This window comes from Carcharhinus amblyrhynchos, chromosome 4, assembly GCF_965287045.1.
Source record: "Carcharhinus amblyrhynchos chromosome 4, sCarAmb.v2.hapA, whole genome shotgun sequence".
NCBI lineage: Eukaryota > Metazoa > Chordata > Chondrichthyes > Carcharhiniformes > Carcharhinidae > Carcharhinus > Carcharhinus amblyrhynchos.
The window spans coordinates 1,474,708-1,500,141 of NC_137327.1; the positions used below are offsets into that span (position 1 = coordinate 1,474,708).

At 43.2% G+C, this 25,434-nt stretch overlaps 1 protein-coding gene across 11 annotated transcripts in view; it reads left to right on the forward strand.

Moving 5' to 3' along the window:
• zc3h18 (zinc finger CCCH-type containing 18) overlaps positions 1 to 25,434 on the forward strand; it is a 179,616-nt gene that overhangs the window by 110,869 nt on the left and 43,313 nt on the right. For all 11 annotated transcript variants that reach the window (XM_080186637.1, XM_080186636.1, XM_080186640.1 and 8 more), the window contains 3 exons: positions 11,628 to 11,816; positions 13,629 to 13,766; positions 22,663 to 22,797. In XM_080186637.1, the coding sequence (XP_080042763.1) occupies positions 11,628 to 11,816; positions 13,629 to 13,766; positions 22,663 to 22,797 (462 nt within the window). The remainder of the gene's footprint in view (positions 1 to 11,627; positions 11,817 to 13,628; positions 13,767 to 22,662; positions 22,798 to 25,434) is intronic.

The following is a 25,434-nucleotide window of genomic DNA, read 5'->3' on the forward strand; positions in this document are numbered from 1 at the left end:
GGAGCAGGTACGATGGCAACATTGAAGGAGCAGATAGACGAATACACGAATAAGATGGGAATGGAAGGATACAGACTCCGTAAATGCATATGGTTTTAGTTTAGGCAGGTATCATGATTGGCCCAGGCTTGGAGGGCCAAAGGCCCTGTTTCTGTGCTGTACTTTGTTCTTGTTCTTTGTTGCCTTAACCATCTCCTTTTGACATTCAAAGGCATCGCCATCGCTAAATCCTTCACCATCAATATCCTGGGGGTAACCATTGAGCTGAGACTTAACTTGATCAGCCATATAAATGGGCAGGTGGTGGTATAGTGGTATTGTAGTTGGACAAGTAATTCAGAGACCCAGGGTGATGTTCTGGGGAGCTGGGTTCGAATCCAAACAATCCAATAAAAATCTGCATTAAAGGGCTAATGACCATGAATCAATTGTCATTAAAGACCTGTCTGCTTTACTAATGTCCTTTCGGGAAAGAAATTTGCCATCCTTTCTTGGTTAGGCCTATGTGTTACTCCAGATCTTAAATTTCCTCTGAAATGGCCCAACAAGTTCATGGATAATAGCGGCTGTCCCGACCAGTGAGACCCACATCTCATGAATCAATAGAAACTCAAGATTACCCAGGACACAGTAACCCTCCTATTTGGTACTCCATTCACCAACATTCAGTGCCAACCCATTGGTGCATACAGGTTCACTGCAGCAATTTGCCAAACCTCCTTTGACGGCACTTACCAAACACATAACCTCTCCCACCTTGAAGGACATACATGGAGATACCACAATCAGTAAGTTCCCCTCCATGTTGGGTTGATGTATTACTTAGGACTTTATCATCATTTCTTCATTGGCATTGGGTCAAAATTCTGGAACTCCCTCTTTTACAGCACTGTGGGTGTACCTCATTGACTGCTGTGGTTGAAGAACAAGACGCCACCATCTCGAGGGAATAGGCAATAAATGCTGACTTAGCAGGTGGTACTCTCATCCCATGGGGGGAGAAAAACCCAATGGGGGAGGGAGTCCAATCTGAACCCAATCCTGCACTCCTCAGACCAATCCTGTATGTCTCTGCAGGACTCGCTGATAACTGGGAGACAAAATCTCAGGTCTTTCTTTCTCCTTCCCTCGACAGCCCAGGAATACTTGGGTAGCTATGGTAGGCCACCACTACTGGTAAATTTGACTGTGGTCTCAATACCTTAGTGCAATGCTGTGTTGTGCAGTTTCCCACTGGTCTTCATGCCTATCAGAATGAACAGTTTAGGCTTCCGATGCCATTTTATCAGCCAGTTGTAAATGCATTGAAAGTGGTGTGGTTTAGAGAGAGCAGGCCACAAAATATTTCAGATAGTTATTAGCCTGTTTAAACACTTCTAAACAAATGTGTTGCGTTAACTATGAAGTCTTAGTGTGGAGATGTGGAACAACAGAAGAATGGTGGCACAATGGTAAGCACTGCTGCCTCACAGTGTCAGGGACCCGGGTTCAATTCCGGCCTTGGGTCAATGTCTGTGTGGAGTTTGCACATTCTTCCCATGTCTGCGTGGGTTCCCACCAGATGCTCCAGTTTCCTCCCACAGTCCAAAGATGTGCAGGTAGGCTGAATGGCCATGCTAAACTAACCCTAGTATCAGGGAGATTAGCAGGTTAAATATGTAGGATTACGGGAATAGGGCCTGGGTGGGATTGTGGTCAGTGCAGACTCTATGGGCTGTAGGGATTTTATTCTGTGAACACTAGAGATCAGTATTCAGTAATTGAGATGGTACAAATTTAATCAAATTATTTCCACCAATACATGTCAGCCGCATTAAAATGAATTGCACTATTTACTATCAGGTGTATAGCACAGCAATTGGCTGCTTTGGTCAAGGTGAATGACAGTTATGCTAGTGTTTTGGGTTGACCTGATTGTGACCTTCTCTCCACTACCACTTGTGACCGAATAAATAGCAAATGATTCCTTGTACTATTATTGTGTAATGTAGTAATTAAGGAAGTTTGCACAACAATGATTTTTGTTGTAATAATTGCAATTGCTGCGACGTCTGGTATAACAGTTCAAAATTTTCTGAGCCTTTTGCTGGATGGCTTGGACATATGTTGTGATCTATATTGGGTTTGTCCTTTTACTTCTATCTCTGAAGCAGGCAGAAATTTTAAGATTTCTGTAGTAACTTGCCATGCAATTTTCATGAGGGTTTAATTTCTTTTATGGATATGTATGCTAAGCACAGCATTTGCTGCCCTTGAGTTGAATGACTTGTTAGGCAGAGGGCCCTACAGAATCAATTATATTGCTGTGGGAGTCTCATGAGAAGTCTCACGACTTTCCACACACCTGACGAAGGAACACCGTTTCCAAAATCTTGTGGGTTTACTATCAAATAAACTGGTTGGACTTTAACCTGGTGTCGTGAGACTTCTTACTGTGTTTACTCCAGTTCAATGCCGGCATCTCCACATCAGGAGTCTCTTGAGGCCAGACGAGGCAAGGATGGCAGATTAGGACATTAGTGAACTGAATGGGTTTTTGTGACAATTGATATTTTTGTGGTCACCATTAATGAGGCTAACTTTATATTCCAGAATTATTAATTGAATTTAAATGCCACAAGCCGCCATGCTGAGATTTGAACTTGTATCCCCAGGGCATTAACTTGGGTTTCTGGATTAGTGGTCCAGTAATGTTACCACTACTGCATTATAAAGTGATAGATCAATGGTAACTCAGTAGAAAACACTCTATAGCATGTTCAGTATAGTCCCTCTAACTTGTTCACTACTGGGATCACGTTTTCAATTTGAGATTCTATTTTGTAAGTGGAAGTAATGAACTGGTGCTTAAAAAAAATAAGGTTTATTTATTAGTCACAAGTAAGGCTTACGTTAACACTGCAATGAAGTTGCTATGAAATTTCCTAGTTGTCACAATCCAGTGGCTGTCGGGTCAATGCACCTAACCAGCACGTCTTTCAGAATATGGAAGGAAACCCATGCAGCCATGGGGAGAACGTGCAAACTCTGCACAGACAAGCTGGGAATCAAACCCAGGTCTCTAGTACTGTGAGGCAGCAGTGCTAACTAACCACTGTGCCACTGTGCTACCCTTGGTGTGAACTGTCGTAATTAGTGTAAACATTTCCTGTAGACAGTAAAGGTAAATAAATCATTCCCACATTCTGAGGTGTCGCATTTGAATGGAGCATGTAATATTGCAATAGCTGAGATCACAAGGAGCAGGAATAGACAATCAAACCTGCTTATTCCTCTAACCTAAGGGAGGGGGTGAGGGAATATCAGGCAAGATCTTTCTTTCTTTTTATCTAGAGGGAATGGCAGGAAAGGCAGTGCAATGTTCCTCCTGCAGGATGTTTGGGGTGAGGGATGCCGTCAATGTCCCTGCTGATTTCACCTGTGGGAAATGCAACCATCTCCAGCTCCTCAAAAACCACGTTAGGAAACTGGAGCTGGATGAACTTCGGATTATTTGGGAGGCAGAGGTGATCATAGATAAAAGCTTCAGGGATTTTGATACTCCGAAGAATGAAGATAGATGAGTGATGAGAGGGGCTGGGAGGAAGCAGCCAGTGCAGGGATCTCCTGTGGTTGTTCCCCTCAGCAACAAGTATATCTCATTGGATACTGTTGAGGGGTGACCTACCGGTGGTAAGCCAGGGTGACTGGATTGCCAGCACTGAGTTCGTCCCTGTACCTCAGAAGGGAAGGGGGGGCGAGCAGGAGAGCAATAGTAATTGGGGACGCGATGGTTAGAGGGACAGATAGGAGGTTCTGCGGCAACAAAAGAGACTCACGGATGGTATGTTGCCTCCCGGTGCAAGAGTCTATGATGTCTTAGACTGTGTTTTCAGGATCCTTAAGGGGGAGGAGGATCAGTCACAGAGCAGTTGATGTCGTGTACTTAGATTTTAGTAAGGCGTTTGATAAGGTTCTCCATAATAGGTCATGAAGAAAGTAAGGAGGTGTGGGATAGAAGGAAACTTGGCCGATTAGTTAAGAAACTGGCTATCACAGATTATGGGGATAGAGCCTGGGTGGGGCTGTGGTCAGTGTATACTTGATGGGCCAAATGGCCTCCTTCTGCACTGTAGGATTCCATGCTTCAAAATTGAACTATCCACAGAAAACTTGAAACATTAGCTCTTCTCGCGCCAAAGAAGCTGTCAGACCTGCTGAGATTTTCCAGCATTCATGGTAATTTGCTTTCATCAAAATGACAGTGATGAGGTAATGTGTTTTTATGATGTTGATTGTGGAATAAATGTTGGCCAAGGTACAGGGGAATAACTCAAATAAAAGCAAAATACTGTAGATGCTGGAATTCTGAACTAAAAACAGAACATACTGGATTAATTCAGCAGGTCTGGCAGCATCTATGAATTATAGATCATAGGATCATACAATCTACAGTGCAGAATTGAGTCTGCACCAATAACAATCCCACCCAGGTCCTATCCCTGTAACCCCCGTGAATTTACCCTCTGCATCCCCCTGACACTAAGGTGCAATTTATCATGGCCAATCAACCTAACTCGCATATCTTTGGAGTGTGAAGGGAAAGAGAGTTAACATTTTGACTCCATACGACTTCTACAGAACTGAAAAGGGGTAGAAATATGAAGAACTATATACTTGAGGAGTGGGGCAGAATGGAAAGTTAGTGATAGTTTGGAGCTAAGGAGAGATTGACAAAGGTGACATGGGCATGACACCAGCTGTTAATGGTGCCGTTATGGACTGAAGAGCATTAATAGTGGCAAAGGTAGGAGAGCAGATTGTGTTAATGGGAGAACAGAGATCAGTGCTCAGTGAAAGCAAGTCTGAAGAGCAAGGGGCAGTGGCCATGTGAAGCGGGGGTGGGGGTTGTGTTGGGACAAACCAGAGGAACTGAATAACAGGAAACAAAAGGGGGGGGATCAAGATGGAGGGGAAAGTTCACGTTCTAAAGTTGTTGAACTTAGTGTTGAGCCCAGAGCACTATATCATGCCTAATTAGAAGATGTGTTCCATTTTCTGTGTTTCTCTCTCCAGAAATGCTACCAGAGCTGCCGAGTTTCTCCAGGATTTTCTGTTTTTATTACTGGGATTAACTCCCTTGCTCTGATGCAAAGTAGTATGGTATCTATTTATGTCCACCTGAGGGGTCATGTAGGCTTCAGTTTAATGTCTCGTTTAAAAGGTGGCGCTCCTTCCAGTACTGCGCTGGATTGTCAGCCTAGGTTTTTATGCTCAAGTGAACCCAAAACTGACAACTGATCTACAGCTGCCACGAATAGAGATGTAAGGCAACAAAAAATGCAAGGAAGTTGTACTAAACTTTTATAAAATACTGGTTGGTTCTCAGCTGGAGTATGTTTCCAACTCTGGGCATCAAAAAGTCTTGGCTTTACAAGCAGATGCAACTGAGATTTACTGGAATAGCACCAGAAATGAGGGACTTCTGTTACTTGGAGTGCCAGGACTAGCTTGGATTATTCGCTTTAGAGCTGCAGAGTTTCAGAGAAGATTTAATCGGCTTGTTCAAAGTAACAGAGTTTTGATAGAGTAAATACAGAGAAACTGTTTCCAGTGCAGAAGGTCAATAGCTGAGTGAAATTTAAGGGAATTGGCAAAAGAACAAAAAGTGACGTGAGAAAAAAAATTTACACAGCGAGGCAGTTCCAGGATTTTGATATGCAGAGGCAGTTTACACAGTTTTTAATTATTTGTTAACAATTTTGATAATGAAGGGGGCATGAATCACATAAAAAATTGACCACGTGATTGATAGTAAGGAGGATTGTGTAGACTGCAGGTAGATATCAGTGGAATGCTGAGGTGGACAGAAAAGTGATAAGTGGAGTTCACATTGGAGAAGTGTGGGGTGATGCATTTGGGAGGTCAAACAAGGTAAAGGGAGAAAACTGAAAGTTTTAGAGGAAGTGAGAAACCTTGAGTGAATCACATAGAACAAAGAAAATTACAGCATAGGAACAGGCCCTTCAGCCCTCCAAGCCTGCACCGACCATGCTGTCCAACTTAACTAAAATCCCCATCCTTCCGGGGACCATATCCCTCTCTTCCCATCCTATTCATGTAATTGTTAAGACTCTCCTTAAAAGTCACTACCGTATCCACTTCTACTACTTCCCCCGGCAATGAGTTCCAGGCACTCGCTGCTGTCTGTGTACATAAGAACTACAGGCAAGAATAGGCCATCTGCCCCTCGAGTCTGCTCCGCCATTCAATAAGATCATGGCTGATCTTTTTGTGGACTCAGCTCCACTTACCTGTCCACTCACCATAACCCTTAAAAACATTCAATGAGGTAGTCTCAACTGCTTCACTGGGCAGGGAATTCCACAAATTCATAACCCTTTGTGTGAAGAAGTTCCTCCTCAACTCAGTCCAAAATCTGCTTCCCCTTATTTTGAGACTATGCCCCTAGTTCTAGTTTCACCCGCCAGTGAAAACAACTTCCCTGCTTCTATCTTATTTATTCCCTTCATAATGTTATATGTTTCTATAAGATCTCCCCTCATTCCTCTGAATTCCAATGAGTAAAGCAGTGTAGTTTTGAGTGTAAAAAATCTGTCTTGTACATCTCTTTTAAACTTTGCCCTTCGTACCTTAAACCTGTGCCCCCTAGTAATCAACTCTTCCACCTGTGGAAAAAGCTTCTGACTATCCACTCTGTCCGTGCCTGTCATAATCTTGTAGACTTCTAATAGGTCACCCCTCAACCTCCAAAGAACGAAGAACATTACAGCACAGAAACAGACCCTTCAGCCGTCCAAGCCTACACCGACTTAACTAAAACCCCTACCCTTCCTGGGACCACACCGCTCTATTCCCATCCTATTCATGTACTTGTCAAGACGCCCCTTAAAAGTCATTACTGTATCTGCTTCCACTACCTCCCCGGCAACGAATTCCAGGCACCCGCTACTCTGTGTGTAAAAAATCTGCCTCGTACATCTCCTTTAAACCTTGCCCCTCGCACCTTAAACCTATGCCCCCTAGTAATTGACCCTTTCATCCTGGGAAAAAGCTTCTGACTATCCACTCTGTCCATGCCTCTCATAATCTTGTAGACTTCTGTCAGGTCTCCCCTCAACCTCTGTCATTCCAGTGAGAACAAACCAAGTTTCTCCAACCTCTCCTCATAGCTAATGCCCTCCATACCTGGCAACATCCTGGTAAATCTTTTCTGTACTCTCTCCAAGCCTCCACATCCTTCTGGTAGCATAGCGACCAGAATTGAACACTATATTCCAAGTGCAGCCTAACTAAGGTTCTATAAAGCTGCAACATGACTTGCCAATTTTTAAACTGAATGCCCCAGCTGATGAAGGCAAACATGCTGTATGCCTTCTTGACTACCTTCTCCACCTGCATTGCCACTTTGTGACCTCTGTACCTGTACACCCAGATTCCTTTGCTGATCAATACTCCCAAGGGTTCTGCCATTTACTATATATTTCCTAACTGTATTAGACTTTCCAAAATGCGTTACCTCACGTTTGTCTGGATTAAACTCTATCTGCTATCTCTCTGCCCAAGTCTCCAGCTAACCTATATCCTGCTGTATCCTCTGATGGTCCTCATCGTTATCTGCAAATCCACCAACCTTAGTGTCGTCTGCAAACTTACTAATCAATTCAGTTACATTTTCCTCCAAATCATTTATATATATTACAAACTGCAAAGGTTCCAGCATTGATCCCTGAAGAACACCACTTGTCATAGCCCTCCATTCAGAAACGTACCCTTCCTCTGCTACCCTCTGTCTTTTTTGACCGAGCCAGTTTTGTATCCACCTTGCCAGCTTACCTCTGATCCCAAGCGACTTCACCTTCAGCACCAGCCTGTCATGAGGGACCGTGTCAAAGGTCTTACTGAAGTCACGTAGACAACATCCATTGCCCTACCTTCATCAATCATCTTCGTCACTTCCTCGAAAAACGAATCAAGTTCATGAGACATGACCTCCCCTTCACAAAACCATGTTGCCTCTCACTAATACATATATTAATCATTTGGATGAGAATTTACGAGGCATAGTTAGTAAGTTTGCAGATGACACCAAGATTGTGGACATAGTGGACAGTGAAGGAGCTTATCTAGAATTCCGACAGGATCTTGATCAATTGGACCAGTGGGCTGCTGAATGGCAGATGGAGTTTAATTCAGATAAATGCAAGGTGATGCACTTTGGTAGATTGAATCAGGGCAGGACTTACTTAGTTAATGGTAGGACGTTGGGGAGAGTTATAGAACAAAAGTCATTGAGGGGCACAGGTTCATAGCTCCTTGAAAGTGGAGTCACAGGTGGATAGAGTGGTGAAGAAGGCATTCAGCATGTTTGGTTTCATTGGTCAGAACATTGAATACAGGAGTTGGGATGTCTTGTTGAAGTTGTATAAGGCATTGGTAAGGCTACACTTGGAATACTGTGTACAGTTCTGGCCACCCTATTATTAAAAAAAATCATTAAACTAGAAAGAGTGCAGAAAAGATTTACTAGAACAGCACCAAGACTTGATGGCTCGAGTTGTGAGGAGAGGCTGGATAGACTGGGATTTTTTTTCTCTGGAGCATAGGAGGCCTAGGGCTGATCTTAGGTCTATAAAATAATGAGGGGCATAGATCAGCTAGATAGTCAACATCTTTTTCCAAAGGCAGGGGAGTCTAAAACTAGAGGGCATAGGTTTAAGTTGAGAGGGGAAGATACAGAAGGGTCCAGAGGGGCAATTTTTCCACACAGAGGGTGGTGAGTGTCTGGAAGAGTAAACGCAGGTACAATTTTGCCTTTTAAAAAGCATTTAGACAGTTCATTGGCAAGATGTGTATAGAGGGATATGGGCCAAATGCGAGAAATTGGAACTAGCTTAGTGGTTTAAAAAAAAGTGCGGTATGGACAAATTGGGCCGGAGAGCTTGTTTCCACGCTGTAAACCTTTTTGACTCTATGATCTATCTCACTCCAGCTGACTGGTCCTGTGCAAGCTCACTGGTCTTCCATCCTCAATGATGGAGGAGCCCAGCACATCAATGCAAAAGATAAAGCTGAAGCATTCATAGAATCTTCAGCCAGAAGTGCCAAATGGATGATCCATCTCAGCCTCCTCCAGTAGACCCCAACATCTCAGATTCCAATATCCAGCCAATTCGATTCACTCCCCGCGATATCCAGAAACGGTTGGAGGCACTGGATACTGCAAAGGCGATGGGCCCTGATAACATTCCAGTGATAGTACTGAAGACTTGTGCTCCAGAACTTGCTGCTCCCCTAGCCAAGCTCTTCCAGTACAGTTACAACACTGGCATCTACCCAACAATGTGGAAAATTGTCCAGGTATGTCCTGTACACACAAAACAGGACAAATCCAACCCAGCCAATTACCACTCAGTCTACTCTTGATCATTCGTAAAGTGATGGAGGGGTTCATCAACAATGCTGTCAAGCAGCATTTAGTTAGCAATAATCTTTTCAGTGACATTCAGTTTGGGTTTCGTCAGGGTCACTCAGCTCCTGACCTCATTACAGCCTTGGTTCAAACGTGGACAAAAGAGCTGAATTCCAGAGGTGAGGTAAGAGTGACAGCCCTCGACGTCAAGTGACAGCCCTCGACGTCAAGTGACAGCCCTCGACGTCAAGTGACAGCCCTCGACGTCAAGTGACAGCCCTCGACGTCAAGTGACAGCCCTCGACGTCAAGTGACAGCCCTCGACGTCAAGTGACAGCCCTCGACGTCAAGTGACAGCCCTCGACGTCAAGTGACAGCCCTCGACATCGACCAAATGTGGCATCAAAGAGCCCTAATTAAACTGGAATCAATGGGTATCGGGGGCAAATTCTCCGCTGGTTGGAGTCGCACCTGACACACGAAGATGGTTGTGGAAGGTCAGTCATCTCAGCTCCAGGACATAGCAACATAAAAAATAGGTGCAGGTGCAGGTGTAGACCATTCGACCCTTTGAGCCTGCACCATCATTCAATTTGATCATGCACTTTCAGTATCCCACTCTGGCTTTCTCTCCATATCCCTTGGTCCTTTTAGCTGCAAGGGCCACGTCCAGCTCCCTCTTGAACATATCTAACAAACTAGCCCAACATCTTTCTGTGGTAGAGAATTCCACCGGGATTTTATATGTTTCTGAGATCTCTGCAGGAGTCCCTCGGAGTCTAACAATTTTCAGCTGCTTCATCAATGACCTTCGTTCCGCTGTATGATCAGAAGTGGGGATGTTCGCTGATGATTGCACAATGTTCAGCACCATTCGCAACCCCTCAGATATTGAAGCAGTCCATGTTCAAATGCAGCAAGATCTGGATAATATCCAGGCTTGGGCTGACAAGGGGCTGGTAACATTCATGCCACACAAATGCCATCACCAGTAAGAGACACTCTAACCGCCAGCCCTTGACATTTACCATCATTGAATCCCACACTGTCAGTATCTTGGGGTTATCATTGACCAGAAACTCAACTGGACTCCCCACATAAACACTGGCTACAAGAACAGGTCAGAGGTCAGGAACACAGCAGCGAGTAACTCACTTCCTAACTCCCCAAATCCTGTCCAGCACCTACAAGGTACAAGTCAGGAGTGTGATGGAATATTCCCCACTTGGCTGGATGGGTGCAGCTGCAACGACACTAAAGAAGCTTGACACCATCCAAGACACAGCAACCCGCTTGTTAGGCACCAGATCCAGAAACATCCACTCCCTTCACCACCGACACTCAGTAGCAGCAGTATGTGCTATCTACAAGATGCATTACAGCCAATTAATCAAAGATCCGTAGACAGCACCTTCCATCACCGTGACCATTTTCATCTGGAAGGACAAGGGCAGTAGATACATTGGGAGCACCACCACCTGCGAGTTCCCCTCCAAGCCACTTAACACAGTGTCTTAGAAATATATCAGCCTTTCCTTCACTGTTGTTGGGTCAAAATCCTGGAATTCCCACTCTAACAGCATTCTGAGTCAACCACAGCACATGGACTGCAGCGATTCAAGAAGGCAGTTCACCATCACCTCCTTAAAGGCAATTAGGGATGGGCAATAAATGCTAGCCAACCAGCGATGCCCATGTCCCATGAATGAATAAAACAAAGTTCTAGTCCTCACCATTTTTAGCCATGTCTTTGTCATTGCCAGTACATGTTCCACGTAGCTATTTGTGCCAAACTTACTCACCATACTTCATTCATTTAAGTGCACGTATTCTGAGCTTGTCTTTGTATTCCTGGTTGTCTTCCCTATTCTGCTATCTGTTTTGGTACTACTACTTGGACGAGAAACACATTCATGCTTTTATGGAGCTTAATCCCTTGTCCTACTTCTATATGGTGCTATCCAGTTTAGCTTAAACCCTTCCCACAAGGACGTTCTGTTGAAATGCAGTGTTTGAATAGGTGCCCCATAATTGACCACAGTGCCCCAAGAATCTGAAGCCCTCAGTTATTACCACTTAAAACTCAGGGGTGGAGGAACCAATTTCCGGGGACAGCATAATATTGCACTAGTTGATGAACTTTAGCCAATAGTTGTGCGAAGCTGATCTTTAAGACTAGAATATAGATACTAACCATCTATATTGTAATTTCTAGCCGGCAAGTAGAACCACCCAAGAAAGAAGCTGCTCCAACAGCTACTGTAAAACGGGCAGATGAATGGAAAGACCCTTGGCGCCGATCCAAATCGCCCAAAAAAAGACCCGTTTCAACAACGTCACCAGGCCGTGGGCGCAAGCGACGAAGAACATCTGGATCATCTGTTTCAGTCTCTGGCTCATCGAGGTACGTTGGATTTTGGGGCTAAGTACATTTCAACACACCTTTCATCAAATCTAAGGCCATTTGCAAAATGGTTTTAAAAATGGGAAGATGCCACTTCCATGGCTTTCCCACTCCTCCTTGCCGGGGATGCTCAGTTGCCTTCACACAAAGGTCATGGCGAAAGGATTGGAGACCTGGGCCCTTCCCTTTAAAAATCACTTGAGTTTGCAGTGTTTCCCTTAGGAAAAGAGATTTGCCAGGGCCTTCTGTAAGCAAAGTCCAATCATACTATTTAAATGGAAATGGGATGGGTGGTAGGAGAAACAGTACGGGTGTGTGTTTGCAGTCTTCTGTTTTGGTTTCCATCTGCACTGTGGACTAGGCACTTCATCGCAGTCATACATAGAAAAGGTGATGCTGTGGCCTATCCTGAATCTTCACTGGATCTGGGGAGAGGCAGAAGAATTTCAGCTAGCCTTTAAATATTTAGATGCATGGGTAAATTCCAAACAGGATGTATTGGCTGCCAATGGAAAATCCAGCCAGAAGATGCCATTCATCAGGCCAGCCTGGAAAGCCTATGATTTTTGTTGCAGCTCACTGGATAGAACTCTTGCACTTGATTTAGAAGGTTGTGGATCCACACTTCCACTCTAAATCTAATCTAAATCTCCTCTCCACTACTGGATACATGCTTCACTGTTGGAGATATTTTATGTCAATTGATACAATAAGACAAGGCCTCATCTGCCCCTCAGGTGAACACAAATGACCCCATGACTCAGGGCAGGGGACTTTCCTTCTCAATCATAATCACAGCAAATTGTCTGCTTGGCCATCAGTGTTGTGAGATACTCAATGAATATTTCATAGCATTGACTGCACTTCAGAAAGTACTTCATTGATTGAGACTGTTTGGGTGTGCCATGAGGCCACAAAAGGTGTTGTTTTTCACTAAGCCCCATAAGCATTAAACCAAAATCCTTCCCTTCCCCTGCCTCCGCCCCATCCCCTGCCAAACATCTTCTGGACCATATGACTGCAGATGAATGCCAGAACTGTGCAATTAGTAATGGTCTGGCACATATGGGGTTAATATGATACCGGGTACAATACTGCCCACACAGTGATATCAGAAAGCACGTGGCCGAATTCCAGGGTCAGTCTCGTGTTGGACAGAGCTGTGTGTACCAACCAGCATGGAGATTGCTCCCAGCTTGTACCCTTTACTGTACATTTAAAAATAGTTCTGAGTCAAGAAAAACAATAATTTTCATTGTATACTAAGACTTGACAATAAATCAAATCAAAGCGATGCATTTGAATGTGCTGTTCTAGTCTTGTGCCAGGAGTGGGGAAAGGATGACAGGAAAATCTAGCTGAAGCATTCTGTTTGCCATCAATGTGTGATTTATAATTCCCTGTCTCCAGCCAGTGTCATCAACCCAGTGAAATGTAGAGTCTGCATCCAGTATAGACCTTCCAAATTTACTTTTACCGTATGCACCTGCAGCTTCCTAGGAATATAGCATTAAGAATGGCCTGCAAAGTTGCCGTGTTTTGGAGAGTTGTGTGTTTTAGTGTGGAACAAAATGCAGTTTTAGTGCCTGATTGAAGTTCAGTGGTTAATTTACTGCAGCCTAGCTCATGCCTCTTGTTAGATGTTATACCGACCTATAGCTTCCTGCTACCTGGTTTCCCTCTTGAATAGAGGTGTTACATTTTCAGTTTTCCAATCTGCTGGGTTTAGTGTTATCCTGCTATCTGTGTCTGTTTACTGCTCTAAACTATGATATTTGGAAGTCAGCATTGCTTTTTTAAAATCTTTTTCAGGTCGTCTTCTCGTTCTTCTTCCTATTCAGGATCTGGCTCATCCAGGTCACGATCAAGGTCGCACTCAAGATCTTCCTCTTACAGCTCCTATTCCAGCCATTCCTCCAGACACAGCTCCTATTCTGGAAGCAGATCAAGGTAAGATTCAAAGCCCATACTTCTAGAATGCAACAGCATGAATATGGATGCATATGCTGTGTCCATCTTGTATCCTGTTTTCAGTTCAATGGATGAACTCTTTTGTATTTCCTGCTCCATAAGAACATAAGAAATAGAAGCAGGAGTAGGCCATCTAGCCCTTCGAGCCTGCCCCGCCATTCAATAAGATCATGGCTGATCTGTCGCTGCTCAGTTCCACTTTCCCGCCCTCTCCCCATAACCCTTAATCCCCTCTCTTATCAAAAACCCATCAAGCCGCGTCTTAAAAATCCCCACTGGTAGAGATATCACAAGTTAGGAATTTGTTTTAAGAAATAATTAAGTATACTAAGCAAATGGTTGGCCTCTTGTGAGTGACTGTTGTTGGGGTTGTGATGGACCAGTCTGTCCAACTGCACACACCTGACAAGTTCACTTCTGACATTCACAAGGTAATCACGGGTAGATACCGTGACTTCCCAAAAGTCACGGGTAGATAGGTTCCTGATAGACAAGGGAATTAAGGGAAAGTGGAACTGGTCCACTTCAGATCAGCCATGATCTTATTGAATGGTGGGGCAGGCTTGAAGGGCTAGATGGCCTACTTTTGCTCCTATTTCTTATGTTCTTAATCCATGTACTTGACCTGCTTTTGTGTTGACCAAGGATTTCACTTAAAGAATAAGTAGAGTTCAAAGAAGCAATTGGGTGCAAATATTTGGAAGTCAAATTTAGCTGCTTGTTTTATCATTGCTGTTAAATGATTTTCCAAACAGAGGGACTCCTAGTCAAATCACACACAGGTGGAAGGGGGAGCTTGTGGTTCTACTACAACTTCCTCATCTATTTTCAGACAAAAGGGAAAGCCTGCAGTTGGACTGCAATATGTAAAATCTGTTGTTGAGATCAGAGTGTCAATAAGGAAGTGTCCAGTTCCACTTTATCCCTAAAAGAATTTTCAACACTGAATATAATTACAATTAGTTCTCTTTTTGGAACAAATTACTCTTTTCAAATGTGAGAACTGTAAAGTAGTGGTACTGGAGGGCTCCAATTATCTAATTGTAGAGTATAAGCTGTATGCCAGTTAACCTAACATCTGTCGAAGGGAAATTGCTAGAATCTATTATTAAAGAGCTATTAAATAGAAACAGGGCATTTAGAAAATAATGAAGGGACCAGGCAGAGTCAAAAAGGTTTTGTGAAATGGAAATTGTATTTCACAATTTATTAGCGTTCTTTGAGAAAGTAATATGTCAGATGGATAATGGGGAAGATGTAGGTATGAATTACTCAGACTTCCAAAAGGCATTGAGAAAATGTCACAATAAAGCTTGCTACACTGGATAAGAGAACGTAGTGTAGCAGGATATCAACATGAATAGAGGATTGTTTAGCCAACAGGAAGTAGTGTATGAGTCTTTTTTGGGATAACAGGGTGTGATTAGGAGAGAGCTACAGGAATCAGTACTCAACTATTTGCAATCTATAACAATGACTTAGATGAAGAGAACAAATGTGATACCAAGAGTTCAGGAGCAGTATCCCCCTGTTAGGATGAAGGGGGAAAGGTTGGCAAGTTGAGGGATCCCTGGCAGATGAGGGACATTGATGCTCTGATCTGAAAAAAGATGTGGAGTTTGCTACCAAATAAACCCGTTGGACTTTAACATGGTGTTGTGAGACTTCTTACTGGAAAAAGAAAGAAGCATTCATTGGGTTCAAGCAATTGGGAACAAATGAATCCCTCAATGAATATAAAAAGTATAAGAGTGCAGTTCAGAGGGAAATCAGGAGGGCAAAAAGTGAGTTCAAAATGGATCTGGCAGAATAATCCCAAGAGGTTCTATAACTATGTTAAAAGTAAAAGGGTGGCAAGAGAGAGAATTGGTCCTCCTAAAGATCAGTATGGAGGTGGGTGAGATTTTTAATGAATATTTCTCCTCTGTGTTTTTTGCAGAGAACCTCATGGGTGCTAAAGAAATAGGGGAAATAAGAGGTGATGTCTTGGGCCACATGCATATTACTAGGGAGGAGGTATGTGCAGCCTTAAAGTGCGTTAAGGTAGATAAATCCTCTGGGCCTGATCAAATGCATCCTCAGATCTTGTGGGAGGCTCAGGAAGAAATTACAAAGGCCCTTTCAGAGATACTTGCTTCATCGCTTTCCACTGGCAAAGTTCTGGAAGACTGGAGGGTGGCTAATGTTATTCCGTTGTTTAAGAAGGGTAGCAAAGGCTGACTTCAGTGGTTGGTAAGTTACTGGAGGGGATTCTGAGGGAAAGGATATATCAACATTTGGATAGTCATGGTCTGATTAGGGATAGTCAACATGGCTTTGTGCGTGGGAAGTCATGTGTAACAAATCTTTGAGTTTTTCGAAGAGGTAACCAAGAGGATGGATGATGGTAGGGAAATAAATGTTGTTCATATGGATTTTAGCAGGCCTTTGGCAAGGTCCCACAACAGGCAGGAAATCTAACTAAGTTAGTTTGGGTCAGATCCAGGGAGAGCTACCTAACTGGATTGAAAATTTGCTCGATGGTAGGAAGCTGAGGGTGATGGTTGAAGGTTGTTTCACAGACTCCCACAAGACTGGAGACCTGCAACTAGTGATGTGCCTCAAGGGTCGGTGTTTTTTTAATTCATTCATGGAACATGGGCCTTGCTGGCTGGCCAGCATTTATTGCCTGTTCATAGTTGTCCTTGAACTGAGTGCTTGCTAGGCCGTTTGAGGGCAATTGAGAGTCAACCACATTGCTGTGGCTCCGGAGTCTCACTTAGGCCAGACCAGGTAAGGACAACAGATTTTGTTCCCTAAAGGACGTTAGTGAGCCAGATGGGTTTTTCAGACAATCGCCAATGGTTTCATGGTCATCAGTAGGTTCTTAATTCCAGATATTTTTATCGAATTCAAATTCCACCATCTGCTGTGGTGGGATTCGAACCCAGGTCCTCAGAACATTAACTGAGTTTCTGGATTAATTGTCTAGTGATAATATTACTAAGTAGTTAGGAAGTGGGCCAAGGACTGGCAAATGGATTTCAATACACATAAGTGTGAGGTTGCATTTTGGGAAGTCAGACTCGATTAGGGCACTGGAGAGTTATAAATTAGCCAGGAAGGAGCTAAAGAGAGAGTTAAGAAGAGCTAGAAGACGACATGAGAAGACTTTGGCGGATAGGATCAAGGAGAACCCTAAAGCTTTCTTCAGGTATGTCAAGAATAAAAGATTGGTTAGGGCAAGATTAGGGCCAGTCAGAGACAGTAGTGGGAAGTTGTACGTGGAGCCTGAAGAGATAGGAGAGGCACTGAATGAGTATTTTTTCATCAGTATTCACGCAGGAAAATGTCAGTGTAGTCGAGAATACTGCGATACCAGGTTGTAGTCTAGACGGGATTGAGGTACATAAGGAGGAGGTGTTAGCAATTCTTGAGAACGCGAAAATAGATAAGTCCCCTGGGCTGGATGGGATTTACCCTAGGATTCTCTGGGGGGCTAGGGAGGAGATTGCAGAGCCTTTGGCTTTGATCTTCATGTCGTCATTGGCTACAGGTATAGTGCCGGAAGACTGGGGGATAGCAAATGTTGTCCCCTTGTTCAAGAAGGGGAGTAGAGACCATCCTGGGAATTATTGACCAGTAAGCCTTCCTTCTGTTGTGGGCAAAGTTTTGGAAAGAATTAGAAGGGATAAGATTTACAATCATCTAGAGAGAAATAAATTGATTAGGGATAGTCAACACGGTTTTGTGAAGGGTAGGTTGTGCCTCACAAACTTTATCGAGATTTTTGAAAAGGTGACCAAAGAGGTGGAAAAGGGTAAGGCAGTCGACGTGGTGTATATGGATTTTAGCAAAGCGTTTGATAAGGTTCCCCATGGTAGGCTATTGCAGAAAATGCAGATGCATGGGATTGAGGGTGATTTAGCAGTTTGGATCAGGAATTGGCTAGCTGATAGAAGACAGAGGGTGGTGGTTGATGGGAAATATTCAACCTGGAGTTCAGTTACAAGTGGTGTACCTCAAGGATCTGTTTTAGGGCCACTTCTGTTTGTCACTTTTATAAATGACCTGGATGAGGGTGTAGAAGGATGGATTAGTAAATTTGCTGACGACACCAAGGTCGGTGGAGTTGTAGACAGTGAGGGTGGATGTTACAGTTTGCAGAGGGACATAGATAAGCTGCAGAGCTGGGCCGAGAGGTGGCAAATGGAGTTTAATACGGAAAAGTGTGAGGTGATTCACTTCGGTAAGAATAACAGGAGTACAGAATATAGGGCTAATGGAAGGACTCTTAGTAGTGTTGATGAGCAGAGAGATCTCGGGGTATATGTGCACAGCTCCCTGAAAGTTGGCACCCAGGTTGATAAGGTTGTTAAGAAGGCATACGGTGTGTTAGCTTTTATTGGCAGAGGGATTGAATTTCGGAGCCGTGAGGTCATGTTGTGACTGTACAAAACTCTGATGCAGCTGCACTTGGAGTATTGCGTACAGTTCTGGTCGTCGCATTATAAGAAAGATGTGGAGGCATTGGAAGGGGTGCAGAGGTGGTTTACCAGGATGTTGCCTGGTATGGTGGGAAGGTCTTACGAGGAAAGGCTGAGGGACTTGAGGGTATTTTCATTAGAGAGAAGACTGTTATGAGGTGACCTAATTGAGGCATACAAGATGATCAGAGGGTTAGATAGGGTGGACAGTGAGAGTCTTTTTCCTTGGATGGTGATGGCTAACACGAGGGGACATAGCTTTAAATTAAGGGGTGCCAACTTTAAGGGCGTTCAAATGGTTAGTGGATAGGCATATGGATAACATTGGAATAGTTTAGGTTAGAGGGTCATTAGATTGGTTCCACTGGTCGGTGCAACATCGAGGGCTGAAGGGCCTGTACTGTGCTGTAATGTTCTATGTTCTATTAAGACTTATACAGTTAATGGTAGGGCCCTGGGGACGATTGAGGAACAGAGGGACCTAGTAGTACAAGTACATAATTTGTTGAAATGATGCCAGATGAAGTGGTAAATGCGGGTTCACTTTTAACATTTCAGAAAAACTTGGACAGGTTCATGGATGAGAGTGGTGTGGAGGGATATGGTCCAGGTACAGGTCAGTGGGACTAGGCAGAAAAATGGATTGGCACAGACAAGAAGGGCCAAAAAGCCTGTTTCTGTGCTGTAATGTTCTATGGTTTTGTGAAAAGCTGCACCACAGGTGGACAGAGTAGTGAAGAAGGTGTTTAGCATACCGGCCTTTAATCAGGGCATTGAGTGTAGGAATTGGGACATTATGTTACAGTTGTATAAGTCTGGTGAGGCCGCACTTGGAGTGTTGTATACAGTTTTTATCATCCTGTTATAGGAAAGACATTGATAAAACTGGAAAGAGTGCAGAGAAGATTTACGAGGATGTTGCCAGGACTAGTGAATCACAGATCATAAAAACCCTGCAGTATGGAAAGAGGCCATTTGGCCCATTGAGCCTGCACTGACCACAATCCCACCCAGGCCCTACCCCCATATCCCTACATACTTTACTCACTAATCCCTCTAACCTATGCATCTCAAAACACTAAGGGGCAATTTTAGCATGGCCAATCAACCTAACCCACACATCTTTGGACTGTGGGAGGAAACTGGAGCACCCGGAGGACCCAAGCAAACACGGGGAGAACATATACACTCCAGGCAGGCAGTGACCCATGCCGGGAACAGAACCTGGGTCCCTGGAGCTGTGAAGCAGCAGTGCTAACCACTGTGCCTCCATGCTGCCCTGAGTTAGTGGGCCTGAGTTGTATGGAGTGACTGGCCAGGCTAGAGCTTTATTTCTTGGAACATAGGAGAATGAGGGGTGCCCTTATTGAGGTTTATTAAATCATGAGGGGCATTGATAGGATGAACACAGACGGTCTTTTTCTCAGGTTAGGGGAATTGAAAACTGGAGGGCATAGGTTTAAAGTGAGAGGGGAAAGATTTAAAAGGGACCTGAGGGGAACTTCACGCAGGGGCTGTGCGCATGTAGAATGAGCTGCCAGAGAAAGTGGCTGAGGCAGGTACAATAATAACGTTTAAAAAGCATTTGGATAAGCATATGGGTGGGAAAGGATTAGAGGGATTTGGGCCAAATGCAGGGAGTTGGGACTAGCTGGGAGGATGCCATGGTCGGCATGGACTGAGTGGGCAAAAGGTCTCTTTCTGTGTTGTATTGCTCTTTGACTCTAAATGATAGCTAAATTTGCTGCTGTCATCAAGATGGATAGAAAACTAAGTTTCAAATGGAAGGTAGAGAGCCTGCAAAGGGATATAGATAGATCATGGGAGTGGGTAAAAATCTAACTGAGTACAATGTGAAAAAATGTGAACTTGCCCACTTTGGCAGGTAGAAAACAGCAGATTGTTTAAGTGGAGAAATCGCAGAACTCTGAGATGCAGAAGGACCTGAGTGTCCTAGTACATGAGTCCACAGAACATTACCATGCAGGTACAGCAAATGACTAGAAAGGCAAATGGAATATTGATGTTTATTGCAAGGGGAATGGAACATAAAGATGGGAAGTTTTACTGCAGCTGTACACAACAATGGTGAGACCATATCTGGAACACTGTGTACAGTTTTGCTCTCCTTTGAAAAATGATCTAATTGCAATAGAAACAGTTCAGAAAAGGTTCACCAGACTTGTTACTGGGACAAAGGGCCTATAAAGAGAGGTTAACCAAGTTGGGCCTACGCGCGATAAGAAGTGATCTAATATGTTTCAACAAGATACTGAGGAGCAAAAACAGAAAATGCTGGAAAATCTCAGCAGGTCTGACGGCACCTGTGGGGAGAGGATAGAGGCAAAGTTTCAAGTCCAGGTGTCCCTTCATTGGAAACATTCTGACCCGTTCTGACGAAGGATTATCTGGACTCAAAACGTTAGTTCTATTCTTTTCCCACAGATACTATCAGACCTGCTGAGCTTTTCCAGCATTTTCTGTTTTTGTTTCAGATTCCATCATCCACAGTATTTTGCTTTAAAGATACTGAGGAAACTTGTAAGGCTGATACGCCTTGGTATCTCTCCCTCGTTGTGTGAGGTTAACACCATGGAAAAGTGAATTATCTAGCATTGGTTTTTTTAGCTCATCGACCTCCATGAAGAAATACATCATTGGACCTTGAGTCTGGACCCTGGAACTCACGTAGGTTCCAATATTTATTTTCTTTGTCCTCTCTGCGCCATGGAGCCTATTTTCCCTATTCTTCTTTCACCATATGAATGTAAAGTGGGAGGAAGGGGGAACATCGCAAACCCTCTCTTACTGTTTGCAATGTGTGAAAATAAACAAACCCTTTGAGTTACTCCTATCAGGACTTTACTGTGTGATTACTGATAAAAAGTTAGATCACACCAAGCCGAGGAGTTAGGAAATACGCCACAGCTTAAAATAACAATCTATTTATAGATCGATGGTGAAAGGAGAAATTAATGCTGAAAGCCCCCTCCTATGCATAACAAGAAGCAAAATTCCCAACAGCCATTTAATTGGTGTTACTAGAACATAATCGAATTTAACTGTTTGGTCAGCTGTAGGTTAACTACACATCATACAACATCCTTTGGGATAAAGGAAGGAAATGCTTCTAATGTAATTGCATAACACAGAAGTATTTTTACCACATCAGTAACTGAACTGGTTTGGGCAGGCAGATTTGAAAGTTGTTTGTGATAAATGATTCCCTGGCGCAGCTGTGAAAGAACCTAGTTCGTCACCCGACTGACAGTTCAGACTTCCTGCCACTTTGTCATCTATGGCAAGTTTTGTCAATGAAATAAGAAGTGTTGGCTTCTCTTGAGTTGTGGGTGGAGTCAATCAGTGAAGTTTTTAGCAGTTTGAACGGGAAAGCTGGGGGAGTTGGATTGGCATTGCACAATAACTGCCTTCAAATCGTTTTTCATTTTCAGAGAAAAATGATAGTTTAGCAGATAATCATATAAATTATTCAGTACCTCGCACTGAAGGTAAGCGTGCAGGTACAGCAGGCAGTAATGAAGATAAATTGTATGTTGGTCTTCACAGCAGAAGATTGGAGTATTGGGATGTTTTGCTGCAATTGTATAGGGTGTTGGTGAGGCCACACCTGGAATATTGTATGCAGTTTTGATGTCCTTATCTGAGGAAGGATATCCTTGTTATAGAGGGAGTACAACAAAGGTTTACCAGGCTGATTCCTGGGATGGCAGGTCTGTCATATGAAGAGAGACCAAGTCGGTTCGGATTATATTCACTGGAGTTTAGAAGAGTGAGAGGTATCTCATAGAAACTTATAAAATGCTAACAGGGTTAGACAGGTAATTTCAGGAAGAATGTTCCCAATGTCGGTGGGGAGGGTGTGGGATTTCAAGAAGAAATTAGATATAGCACTTATGGCCAAAGGTATTGAGGGATATGGATAGGAAGGGGGAATTCCATGATCAACCACGATCAGAATAAATGGTGGAGCAGGCTCGGTGGGCCAAATGGCCTCCTCCTGCTTCTAGACTCTGTGTTTCTATGACAAGCTTGTTTTCTAAGCAAGATCTCCAATACCTTTCTCCCATGCTGTAGTTGACTGGTATGTTTACATTTAGTGGTGCATTTCAGATGTTGAAATTTCTTTGCATTACTAAAATTTTAAAACCAATGTTTTTCAATTTCATTTTGAAAAGGTGCTCAAATTTGGAAAGAATAAATTAAGATAGGGAGTTGAATGTGTCTGAGCTTTCTCGAATGATAGACTCTGAAAAGCCATGAGGGTCTAAAATCCAATAGACTGTTTCCTGCTCTCTCTCATCAAAGATTTCATGTGGAATATAAACAACCGTATGGAGAGGGATTTTAAAAAAATGGTAAACTCTTATTTGATATTCTGATTTCCTCAGGTCACGGTCATTCTCATCCTCACCCTCTCCAACTCCTTCACCAACACGAGCAAAAGATGCTGCAGGTGTAAAGACCAAAGGAGGAGCAGGTAGCATTGGCGGAGGTGGAGATGCCCCTGCTCCCACAGGAAAGAGGTAAAAATAAATACATTGCCCCAATTTACTTAATTCAACATTGTCTATATTACCAGTGATCTGTCAGAATTTTCACATGTTTAAGTTTCATGATGTATCTTTTGCTATTTAAGTTTATTTTAATTCCTGTACTCATGGTACCATAGGAATCAAACTAAACTTTTGTGATTCCTTAATTTTAGCTTCTTTTACAGTTTTGATAACTCAGGTAGTGATGGATCTCCTGTAAACTAAACTATGTGCAAATATACACTTACAACTTTTAAATCAGAATGCACTGGATGGAAGTGCACTTTATAGTGTAAAGCTGAACTGATGTGACCTTTGATTGGAAAAGATGTCCTTAAGCTTGAGTGTATGTACATTGTGTCCACAGCCATGGTCTCTACATTTTTCTGTATTTGTTTATTAGCGTTTTGTTTCTGTACTGAACAAATAACTTATATTAATGCCAGGAGCAGTAGAAGCTAACGAGATCAGTCATGATGAAGGGTTATGTTTGTGACATATGTTCGGTACAGAATTCATTAACCTTTTCCCTACTTCAGCCATTCCTTGTTTCTGTTTTCCAAAACCGGTTACCATAGTCCACATGATGATGTCATTTCTCCATTGGTCATAAGGTTCAGTGTCAGAGAGTAATGGTGGATAGTCATACCCTGACACTTCTACTCTGGGTTTAGTCATTTTGTTGTTGCCCATTCGCTCCTTCATTGATTGGAAATGCTGAGTGAAGTGTTCCTTTCTTTTCTTGAAACAGTCGTAACTTGCAGTCCTTTACTTGGACCAGCGACCACCCTCTGCTACCAATGATTCAGTTTCTCAGTTGCAATCCAGTTAAAGGAAACACAAGTCTTGCTTCTTCATAAACTCCCTTTATTTTCTGATTCAGCTCCACATACACATCCAACACTCAGTGCCACTTGTAACCTCTTTATATATCCCAGTGACTTCTATTAAATGATTAACATGCAAGTGAAGGGTAAATGTTAACTCATTCCTAACACACTGCTGCCACTGTGCGTCAGTGGAGGGAGTAAATGTTGAAGGTGGTGGATGTGATGCCTGCCAAGCGGTCTGCTTTGTCCTGGATGCTGCAGAGCTTTTTGTGTGTTGTTGGAGCTGCACTCATCCAGGCAAGTAGAGTGTATTCTATTACACTCCTGACTTGTGTCTCATAGATGGCTTTGGGGAGTCAGGAGGTGAGTTACTCACTGCAGAATTCCCTCTGACCTGCTCTTGCGGCAAAATTATTTATACGGCTAGTTCAGTTTCTGGTCATTGGTAACCCCAGGATGTTTATTGTGGGGAATTCATTGATGTTAATGCCATTCAGCATCCTGGGGAGATGGTTTGATTCTCTCTGTTATTGCCTGGCATTTTTGTGGTATGAATGTTACTTGGTACTTACCAGCCAAAGCCTGAATGATGTTGAGGCCTTGCTGCATTTGGACATGTATCTGAGGAGCGACTGATGTTAAACATTGTGCAATTATCAGTGAACATCCCTACTTTTGACTTACAATGGAGCGAAGGTCAACTATTAGTTAGCCAGTAATAGCCATTTGAATCGTATCCCTCAGTAGTTAATGGATTGGTGGGAAGGTCATCAATACAACAGTTGAAGATGGTTGTTGGGGGTAGACAGCAATGTGGAGGTTGAAGTTGCAATTAAATCAGCAAGATATTGAATGGTGGGTGGATCAGTATAAGTGGCCTACTTCTGTTTGTGTGAAAGCAAAATACTGCAGATGCTGCAAATCTGGAAAAAAAACAAAGTGCTTGATAATCTTAGCAGGTCTGGCAGCATCTATGGAGAAGGAAGCAGTTAATGTTTCAAATTCATATAACCTTCTACAGGACTGTGTGAGAAACGTATAGTTTCTGACACAGGCTAATTGAGCTAAAAGGCTAATTCTCATGCATCTTTTTTTTCATGTGATTCCCTCATCCTGGGGCTTGTGTTCCAGAAGGAGCTGCAGTAATGTTATGCAAGATTCAACAATCCCTCTGCACTGTGTTTGCAAATAATTTTTTCGCAGAATTTCATTGATCGCTAAGACAAAGGGTGACTTAGTGGTGCTAGTTTTACAATGTTAAGATGCCAGATTGCAACTTGTAATGGTATGGCAGATAAAGCATTGCCAACTGTGCCTAAGAGCTTGGTATGTATAGTTATTGCCACCAGTCCAATACCTTGTCCTGTACCTCCTCAGGTTATGGCCCCCACAGCAGAACTGCCCAGCACAGGGATGTTGCTTCACTTGCTGGTTTTTTTGGATATCTATTTTTCTTTCTGAGGAACCAAGCTCTAAGGTCACCCAAACGGATGGTCCATTCAATTGGACACGTGGCTGGAAAGTATCTGAGAAGACGGGATGTAAATCAAGAAATAGTGATCAGTTTGTGTAAAACTTGGGAAATAAGTTGATCTTTGGTTTTTGAAACAATTAAACCTCTTGTTCCCTACATCAACTGTGATTTCCAAGCAATGGAAACTATGACTTTTCTTCAAGAAGGTCTCTCCTCCGCTTCACATCCCTCATAATTCTTGAGGACCTTCTTGAGGACATTGAAATCCCAGGTATCACAATGGACTCAGTACCAAATTTAAAGCCCGTGGGATTAAAGCAGCAT